Genomic DNA, 10,439 nt, shown 5'->3' on the forward strand with positions numbered 1-10,439 from the left:
ACGCGAGGATAGCTGTGCTGCAAGCCCAGCTTCAGACGCAATCGTTAGGCAAGGGTAATTTCAGTGTAGGAAAGGAAAAACAGCGTCTGTGCCACCAGTAAGTACAGATAGTAACGTTAGTATAAATCCCCCGCACTGTCCCCGCAGCCGGACAATTTCTCATGGCTTCTGGGAGGGAAATGCTGTTGGAATGCTCAACCGGTGTCGCTCATTCAGCCGACAGAAACTTTCAACCGGTTTTCTCCATTGAGTAGCGAGTCGGAGTCTGAGGCCGAGTCTTCTCTTGTCTCTACTCCTCCCGTTACGGGGTCTGAGACGCCGAAGGCTCCCACCATTAGCTCTGACAAATTGAAAACCCTAGTCATTGGCGACTCCATTACCCGCAGTATTAGACTTAAAACGAATCACCCAGCAATCATACACTGTTTACCAGGGGGCAGGGCTACCGACGTTAAGGCTAATCTAAAGATGGTGCTGGCTAAAGCTAAAACTGGTGAGTGTAGAGAGTATAGATATATTGTTATCCACGTCGGCACCAACGATGTTTAGGATGAAACAGACAGAGGTCACCAAGCACAACATAGCTTCAGCCTGTAAATCAGCTAGAAAGATGTGTCGGCATCGAGTAATTGTCTCTGCCCCCTCCCAGTAGGGGGAGTGACGAGCTCTTACAGCAGAGTCTCACAACTCAATCGCGCTGTTGAAAACTGTTTTCTGCCCTCCCAAAATATAGAATTTGTTAGATAATTGGCCCTCTTTCTGGGACTCACCCACAAACAGGGACCAAGCCTGACCTGCTGAGGACGTGACGCGACTCCATCCTAGCTGAGGTGGTCTCTCATCTTATCTATAACATAGATGAGGCTCTAACTCCATCTATGCTCCACAATGAAATAGGGTGCAGGCCCAGGCCAGCAGCTGTTAGCCAACCTGCCAGCTTAGTTGGAGTCTGCCAATAGCACAAGTCAGTGTAGATCACTCCAGGGGGCCCATCCCCCATTGACGTAGTAGACTGTGGTCGTGCCTCGACCTAGGTGGGGCAAAACTAAACATGCGCGGTGTTCGCCTTAAGCAATCTCAAACTAGGAATAAAGAGACCTACCTCTCATTCCTCCATGATTGAAAGAGATCGTGAATTACCTCCACATTCAAAATAGGGTTACTTAATGTTAGATCCTCACTTCAAGCAGTTATAGTCAATGAACTAATCACTGACTTCATAATCTTGATGTGATGGCCTGAACTAAACATTTGGCTTAAGCCTGATGAATTACTGTGGTTAAATGGGGCCTCACCTCCTGGTTACACTAGTGACCATATTCCCCCGTGCATCCGCAAAGGCGGAGTGTTGCCTAAACATTACTGATAGCAAATTCAATTTACAAAAAAAAAAATGATCGTTTTCGTCTTTGAGCGTTACTAGTCAAATGAAATCTATGCAGCCACTCAATCACTTTTTATAGCTACTGTTTATAGCCTCCGGGGGCCATAACAGCGTCCCTCTTGATTCCTGAATTCCTATCAGACCTTGGTGAGTCTATAGCAGATCATATTTAATTTTTGGTGATTTTTAATATTCATTATTGGAAGTCCACCAGACCCACTCCAAAAGGTCTTTCCGAGCCATCATCAGACTCAGATGGGGTTTCTATCCACATGTCTCTGGAACCTACTCACTGCAACAAGTCATACTCTGGGACCTAGTTATGTCCCATGGGAATAAAAAATGTTTGTAGATCTTAAATGTTTTTCCTCAAATCCTGGGCTGCGGACCACCATTTATTACGCTTTGCAATCGCCACAAATAATCTGCTCAGACCCCAACCAACCGGAGCATACAAAAGTCCGTGGCTATAAATTTCTCAGACAACACAAAAATTCCTTGACGCCCTTCCAGGACTCCTTCTGCCTACCAAGACGGTCAAGAGAACAAAAAAATCAGTTAACCACCAACTGAGGGAACTCAATTTAACCTTGCGCAGTAACCCTAGGAATGCAGTTTGCTACCCCTCAAACAACCCGAAAAAAACAGTTGTCATAAGAGACCTAAAGCTCCCTGTATAATCAGAAAAATACCCGAGCTTTGAAGCAAGCTTCCAGAAAAGTGAACGGAAATGCGCGGCCACACCAAACTGCGAAGTCTTTCCGACAAGCTTGGACAAGACCAGTACCGTGCAGTATCCCGAAGAGCGCCTCACTGCTGCTCGATGTCATCCTACTTTCCAACTTAATTGAGGAAAATAAGAACAATCCAAAATTTCTTTTGAACTGTTGCCAAAAGCTAACTATAAAAAGCAGCATTCCCCAAGCAGAGGATGGCTTTCACTTCAGCAGTAATAAATTAATGAACTTCTTTGAGGTAAAAATCATGATCATTAGAAAGCAAATTACGGACTCCTCTTTAAATCTGCATATTCCCCAGGGCTTAGCTGTCCTGACGTCGACAGCTCTGCGGCAGGGCCTGGGGATCGAGAGACACTTAAGTGTTTTAGTACTATATCTCTTGACACAATGATGAAAAATAATCAGTGCCCGTAAACCTTCAAGCTGCATACTGGATCCTATTCCTACTAAACTACTGAAAGAGCTGCGGTTCCTGTGCTTGGCCCTCCTGATAAGGCATAAAAACGGCTCTCTATCCACCGGATGGGTACCAAACTCACTAAAAGTGGCAGTAATAAAGCCTCTCTTGAAAAAAAGCCAAACCTTGACCCGGAAAATATAAAAAACTATCGGCCTATATCGAACTTCCATTCCTCTCAAAAAAGTTAGAAAAAGCTGTTGCACAGCAAACTCACTGCCTTCCTGAAGACAAACAATGTATACAAATGATCTCAGTCTGGTTTTAGACCCCATCATAGCACTGAGACTGTCACTTGTGAGGTGGTAAATGACCTTTTAATGGCTTCAGACCAAGGCTCTGCATCTGTCCTCGTGCTCCTAGACCTTTAGTGCTGCCTTTGACACCATCAATCACCACATTCTTTTGGAGAGACTGAAACCCAAATTGGTCTACACGGACAAAGTTCTGGCCTGTTAGATCTTACCTGTCGGAAAGAATCAGTTTGTCTCTGTGAATGGTTTTGTCCTCTGATAAATCAACTGTACATTTCGGTGTGTTCCACAAGGTTCCGTTTTAGGACCACTATTGTTTTCACTATATATTTTACCTCTTGGGGATGTTATTCGAAAACATAATGTTAACTTTCACTGCTATGCGGATGACACACAGCCTGTACATTTCAATGAAACATGGTGAAGCCCCAAAATTGCCCTCGCTAGAAGCCTGTGTTTCAGACATAAGGAAGTGGATGGCTGCAAACGTTCTACTTTTTAACTCGGACAAAACAAAGATGCTTGTTCTAGTTCCCAAGAAACAAAGAGAATCTTTCTTGTTAAATCTGACAAATAATCTTGATGGTTGTAAAGTCGTCTTTCTCTCAACCAGCTTCACCTGGAATTATTTTCCAACAGTCTTGAAGGAGTTCCCACATATGCTGAGCACTTGTTGGCTGCTTTTCCTTCACTCTGCGGTCCAACTCATCCCAAACCATCTCAATTGGGGTGAAGTCGGGTGATTGTGAAGGCCAGGTCATCTGATGCAGCACTCCATCACTCTCCTTGGTCAAATAGCCCTTACACAGCCTGGAGGTGTGTTGGGTCATTGTCCTGTTGAAAAACAAATGATAGTCCCACTAAGCACAAACCAGGTGGGATGGCGTACTGCTGCAGAATTCTGTGGTAGCCATGCTGGTTAAGTGTGCCTTGAATTCTAAATAAATCCCTGACAGTTTCACCAGAAAAGCACCCCCAGACCTTCACACCTCCACGCTTCACAATGGGAACCACACATGCGGAGATCATCCCCTCACCTACTCTGCGTCTCACAAAGACACGGCGGTTGGAACCAAAAATCTCAAATTTGGACTCATCAGGCCAAAGGACAGATTTCCACCAGTCTGTCCATTGCTTTCGTTTCTTGGCGCAAGCAAGTCTCTTCTTATTATTGGTGTCCTTTAGTAGTGGTTTCTTTGCAGCAATTTGACCATGAAGGCCTGATGCACGCAGTCTCGTCATAACAGTTGATGTTGAGATGTGTCTGTTACTTGAACTCTGTGAAGCATTTATTTGAGCTGCAATTTCTGAGGCTGGTAACTCTAATGAACTTAGCCTCTGCAGCAGATGTAACTCTGGGTCTTTCCTTTCCTGTGGCGGTCCTCATGAGAGCCAGTTTCATCATAGCGCTTTTTGGTTTTTGCGACTGCACTTGATGAAACTTTCAAAGTTCTTGAAATGTTTTGCATTGGCTGACCTTTATGTCTTATTTAAAGTAATGATGGACTGTCTTCTCTTATTTGAGCGGTTCTTGCCATAATATGGACTTGGTCTTTTACCAAATAGGGCTATCTTCTGTATACCACCCCTACCTTGTCACAACACAACTGATTGGCTCAAACGCATTAAGGAAAGAAATAGCACAAATTAACTTAAGGCAAACCTGTTAATTGAAATACATTCCAGGTGACTACCTAATGAAGCTGGTTGAGACTGCCAAGAGTGTGCAAAGCTGTCATCAAGGCAAAAAGTGGCTACTTTTAATAATCTCAAGTATATATATTTTGATTTGTTTAACACTTTTTTGGTTACTACATGATTCCATATTTGTTATTTCATAGTTTTGATGGCTTCACTATTATTCTACAATGTAGAATGAGTATTGTATATAAAAAAATATTTGTGTGTGTCAATTTCCCGATCAGCCCACACACCAAAATAATGGTGCAGCCCATCTAGCTTTTGGCAGAATTGCCTGATGGCCTATGCATCCCTGGCTTGTCTGGCTAACGGTTATTGGTGTGGCTTTCATGGAGTCATATTTGCTTTATTGTTATGATAAAACTTTTTTACAATATAGCCTCATAATAGATAAACATCGACGCAACAGATGAACATAGGCTCATATCGGCTATAGACAATTAGTACTACATCACATACTGTATAAGCCTATCATATCCTCCCTGTTCAGTAGGCTTATAATAACCACGTCATGCGGCCTTTCATCGATAAATTCGCACGACGGGGAATGAGAGGCGGTCTAGAAGACAAGATCTTGAATTGTTTACATGAAAGGTGCTGAATAGACCCCATGACAAAAGGATATAGGTTATTATTAACCCTTCCCAGACGACCTTACCACTCAGACCGACCTAGACTACAACAGTCCCTAGTCAAGTGTAATGTCTTTATAAACGTAACTAATAATAAAATGGAATCAAATGATCTAATCTTACCTGCCAATCAATCCGCCGTCATCAACAAAATAACACTCCAGCTAGTGACGCGAACAGATCGAGCATTCCGAAATCCCATCAGCCCCGTTTAAGCGCGCTTCTAGATATTGAGGAGACTGGTGGGAGGGTGTGAGTGCGTCCTCTCTTCTCTCTCGTCTCCTCCTCTCTTTTACTCTTCTCTCCCCAGCTCCTTCCCTCTCCTAGCCTATCTGACAACAAGTAGATAAGAAGCAACATGGTGAACAATGGATTACAGAATTTAGCTTTAACCAGTCCCAGATGTCACAGCAGATGTAGGAAAGGAGACAAGGCGTGGGCCCTTTAAGCAGAACGATGTGACGTCATCGGGTCAGGGGTTTACAGCTATGGCGTCGGGAAATGGACTTGCTTCTCTGGTGAGAATCCACACGGTTGAATAACTGTATTTGAATTGAATGTACATGTCATATACCGGTAAATTGTAGCTGTATATGAATTCTAAAGTATATGCTGCATTTTTATTTGTAGTAATGCCTCTTCCTAAACAGGAACAACATTGATTGAATTGAACATGTTTTAATACCATTATTAGACTTCAGCAATAACAGTAATATTGAATTGATAATGCCAGTGACAACATGTCGTCGTATTATTTAGGGTGTGAACTGTGAAGAAGCTTTGGGACACAACATCGGGAGTCTGTATTGGTCAGACTACCTGAGTTGTTAATCGTTCGGGTCCGTGGCGATGGAAAATACCTACCACAATATATAGAGCCCCACAGTGGAGGTGTAATCATACCCATAAAACCTAGTAGTCAAACAGGGAAATGGATTCAATCGTTTATCCGCCATTCATTTTTCCCATAGGGAATTTTCCAAACACTTACAATAAGGGCTGTGTTTCGTGTAGGCTTACCCTGGCGTGACGTTTTGATAACCATGTAAATCTCTCTCGGACAAGGTGACATATGTACACTGCTCAAAAAAATAAAGGGAACACTTAAACAACACAATGTAACTCCAAGTCAATCACACTTCTGTGAAATCAAACTGTCCACTTAGGAAGCAACACTGATTGACAATAAATTTCACATGCTGTTGTGCAAATGGAATAGACAAAAGGTGGAAATTATAGGCAATTAGCAAGACACCCCCAATAAAGGAGTGGTTCTGCAGGTGGTGACCACAGACCGCTTCTCAGTTCCTATGCTTCCTGGCTGATGTTTTGGTCACTTTTGAATGCTGGCGGTGCTTTCACTCTAGTGGTAGCATGAGACGGAGTCTACAACCCACACAAGTGGCTCAGGTAGTGCAGCTCATCCAGGATGGCACATCAATGCGAGCTGTGGCAAGAAGGTTTGCTGTGTCTGTCAGCGTAGTGTCCAGAGCATGGAGGCGCTACCAGGAGACAGGCCAGTACATCAGGAGACGTGGAGGAGGCCGTAGGAGGGCAACAACCCAGCAGCAGGACCGCTACCTCCGCCTTTGTGCAAGGAGGTGCACTGCCAGAGCCCTGCAAAATGACCTCCAGCAGGACCATATGTAAAGTGAAATGTGTCCCTCGCTATCAAATAAATGTCTGAAACAAACTTTTATTCCTGTTAGACAGCGGGCTGCCATTAAACCACACACTTGGTGTAGTTCAGAAAAAAAGTTGGATTCAGACCTTTATTTAATATTGAGGGTCACATTTCACTTTACGTCTGGTAAATCGAGTTCCTAGAGATTATATGCTTTCGTTGACAGGAAATAATTTTTTTGTGTAGCCGGCTATATTTTGGTAGGGTTATTTTCCATTGCCACCCACCAGAACGATTCACAACTCAGGGACTCCAACCAATACAGACTCCTGTGTTGTGTCCCAAAGCTAGTGTAAAGGAGCAATTGTAATACTGTAATTATAATGTTAGTGATTCTGTTATATCATGTTATTTCAGGGCGTGGAGGGAGCTACAGCAGCCGCACAGGCTCTGTCTCTACCAGCTGAGGCTTATGGGAACGATGTGAGTTTCCAACACACGGTCTATTGAGGTTTTCCATCCTCTGACACACTCAACACAGTATAATTGTAGTGTCAGTTAGCTAACCTGTGTGTGTGCATGTGTCTTAGCCTCAACTGGAAGTGATGTGGGCGATGAAGGCTTACAATCACGCAGAGATCTACTTCAATGTGAGTATCTCTTACTCACAAGTACCTGCACCAGTTGGAGCATATTATCAATACTAGCAGCCACATTGCACTGATCTAGTCCTCTCCCCTCTAGCTAATAATGTGTGTGTACTGTAGCTGATCTCGTCGGTAGACCCCAGTAATCTGAAGTTGACCAAGGTGGATGACCGGATCTATACATCCTTCAAAGAATCTTTCTCAGACCTCAACATTAAGAACTTGGACCCAGACATGCTCAAAACGGCAGAGGCCAAAGAGGTAGAGGACAATGTGTGTTACAGTAGTCAGAGATACAAAAGAGGAACAGAGGAAGAGTGGTGTGGGTGTGTGTGTGAGAGAAACTAACCTCATCTCTGTATTGGCATCAATAGAAGTGGCGTCCATTCTGTAACCAGTTTGACGGAGTGGTGGAGGACTTTAACTACGGGACTCTGCTACGACTTGACTGTGTGAAGGACTACACAGAGGAAAACACCATATTTGGTATGTTCAGCGAGTCACTATTACACATACAAAACGGTGTCACTGTTAAAAAGTGGCATTAGGGCCCTGTGTAGCCCAGTGTTAACTGCGATCATGTTGTTCCTGCAGCCACCAGGATCCAGTTCTTTGCCATCGAGATCGCTAGGAACAGAGAAGGATTCAACACCCCTGTTTTCCAGGCTAAAAAGCAGCCTTCTTAAACCCATAGCCTATAACCCAACCTGCTATAACCTCTAACCCAGTAACAGAGAAAGTTGTCAGTCCTGTGTACCAGGTAAACACCCTTCATAAACCCTACCACCACCACCTCTAACACAGAGAAAGTTGTCAGTCCTGTGTACCAGGTAAACACCCTTCATAAACCCTACCACCACCACCTCTAACACAGAGAAAGTTTTAACAACCCTGGTTACTAGTGTAAACATTCCCAATGCTTGACATACCACCATCTCCTTACAAACTTTACCTGTGGTCACCCACCTTGTTGACAACATAGATGGTCTACTGGAAACTAAACCAGGGGCACGTTCAACAGGGGTATATTCTTTGCGTCTTGCAACAGAAAACATTTAAGAACCAAAACTAAACCAGGAGGAACCTACCTGAATTTTTACAATAGAAACTCGTTTTCCGTTTGGAATAAATGGTTTGTTGCAAAACGTTTTGTAACAATCTGTGTAATACACCCCAGGGAACCTTAAGATAAATATGTACAACAAACAATTCACAGTATTTCTATCTGCAACATTTGCTTACTGAACATGGCCCAGAAGTCCACCCCCCCCCCTCTCCACACACACATGCCTGCATCCCACAAGTGTGTGTGTGTGTGTACTGATGTCTAAACTGAGCATCGTAGCTATATGTAATTAGCTTTCCTCTTATTTGTGCCAAGCACTTCTGGGATTGCGTATGTCCTTGTACAAAGTTGTAAGTGTCTTTCAAATGGCACCATATTCTCTATAGTGAACCACTTATGACCAGAGCTCTGGCTAGCAGTTGTGCACTAAATAAGAAATAGGGTGTTCTTTCAGATTTACCCAGTGTACCCGACTGCATTTGGTTTCTGGCCTTGTCATGTGTTTTATATATACACACACACAGTTGAAGTCGGAAGTTTACATACACCTTAGCCAAATACATTTAAACTCAGTTTTTCACAATTCCTGACATTTAATCCTAGTAAAAATTCCCTGTCTTAGGTCAGTTAGGATCACCACTTTATTTTAAGAATGTGAAATGTCAGAATAATAGTAGAGAAAGTCATTTTCAGCTTTTATTTTTCATCACATTCCCAGTGTGTCAGAAGTTTACATACACTCCATTGAGTATTTTGGGTAGCATTGCCTTTAAATTGTTTAACTTGGGTCAAAAGTTTCAGGTAGCCTTCCACAAGCTTCCACAATAAGTTGGGTGAGTTTTGCCCATTCCTCCTGACAGAGCTGGTGTAACTGAGTCAGGTTTGTAGGCCTCCTTGTTCACACACGCTTTTTCAGTTCTGCCCACAAATTGTCTATAGGATTGAGGTCAGGGCTTTGTGATGGCCACTCCAATACCTTGACTCTGTTGTCCTTAAGCCATTTTGCCACAACTTTGTAAGTATGCTTGGGGTTATTGTCCATTTGGAAGACCCATTTGCGACCAAGCTTTAACTTCCTGACTGATGTCTTGAGATGTTGCTTCAATATATCCACATCATTTTCCTACCTCATGATGCCATCTATTTTGTGAAGTGCACCAGTTCCTCCTGCAGCAAAGCACCCCCACAACATGATGCTGCCACCCCCGTGCTTCACGGTTGGGATGGTGTTCTTCGGCTTGCAACATCCCCCTTTTTCCTCCAAACATAACAATGGTCATTGTGGCCAAACAGTTGACTCAAATGATGTCAATAAGCCTGTCAGAAGCTTCTAAAGCCATGACATAATTTTCTGGAATTCTCCAAGCTGTTTAAAGGCACAGTCAACTTTGTGTATGTAAACTTCTGATCCACTGGAATTGGGATTCAGTGAATTAATCTGTCTGTAATCAATTGTTGGAATAATGACTTGTGTCATGCACAAAGTAGATGTCCTAACTGACTTGCCAAAACTATAGTTTATTAACAAGAAATTTGTGGAGGTTGAAAAACGAGTTTTAATGACTCCAACCTAAGTGTATGTAAACTTCCGACTTCAACTGTATATATATATATATATTATTATTTTTTTATACCTGAATCTGAATAAATGGATGTCAAAAATCAACCTGTAGCCTGTGTTTCAGATAAATCCTTATGAAGACAATTACCTTGCTAGTCTTCACCACACACTAAAGACATGACCCATGTTGTGCAGTGAAACACAGTGACAGCACGATATACAAATCAAATAACGTTTATTTGCAGTCACAATGCCGACACTATAATATGTAGCAGACATCCACACAACTCAACCAAACTACCGATCCAACACACACTCACATCAGAGAACCAAGGTACCGATCCAACACACACACACACACACACTTTAGGGA

The 10,439-nt window shown here is 43.0% G+C and overlaps 2 protein-coding genes across 2 annotated transcripts in view; one reads left to right on the plus strand and one right to left on the minus strand.

Annotated features, from left to right (window-relative positions):
* Positions 1 to 5,390, minus strand: part of LOC111981110 (dematin-like) — a 52,998-nt gene extending 47,608 nt beyond the window's left edge. Inside the window, exon 1 of the mRNA XM_070449523.1 lies at positions 5,292 to 5,390. The gene's annotated coding sequence lies outside the window, so the exon portion shown is untranslated. The remainder of the gene's footprint in view (positions 1 to 5,291) is intronic.
* Positions 5,391 to 5,561: 171 nt separating this feature from the next.
* LOC111981109 (protein PBDC1) lies at positions 5,562 to 8,248 on the plus strand. The gene is made up of 6 exons (XM_024012258.3): positions 5,562 to 5,686; positions 7,210 to 7,275; positions 7,383 to 7,442; positions 7,560 to 7,700; positions 7,814 to 7,925; positions 8,034 to 8,248. The coding sequence occupies exons 1-6, from the start codon at positions 5,657 to 5,659 to the stop codon at positions 8,123 to 8,125; spliced, it is 501 nt and encodes a 166-aa protein (XP_023868026.1). The 5' UTR covers positions 5,562 to 5,656; the 3' UTR covers positions 8,126 to 8,248.
* The last annotated feature ends 2,191 nt before the right edge of the window (positions 8,249 to 10,439 follow it).

This window comes from Salvelinus sp. IW2-2015, linkage group LG20 (assembly GCF_002910315.2).
Source record: "Salvelinus sp. IW2-2015 linkage group LG20, ASM291031v2, whole genome shotgun sequence".
NCBI classification, from domain to species: domain Eukaryota; kingdom Metazoa; phylum Chordata; class Actinopteri; order Salmoniformes; family Salmonidae; genus Salvelinus; species Salvelinus sp. IW2-2015.

Coding starts and splice junctions, on each gene's coding strand:
- LOC111981109 (XM_024012258.3), top strand. CDS start 5,657: ATGGCGTCGGGAAATGGACTTGCTTCTCTG. Junction 7,443..7,559: donor ACGCAGAGATCTACTTCAAT/GTGAGTATCTCT, acceptor TGTGTACTGTAG/CTGATCTCGTCGGTAGACCC. Junction 7,701..7,813: donor AAACGGCAGAGGCCAAAGAG/GTAGAGGACAAT, acceptor TGGCATCAATAG/AAGTGGCGTCCATTCTGTAA.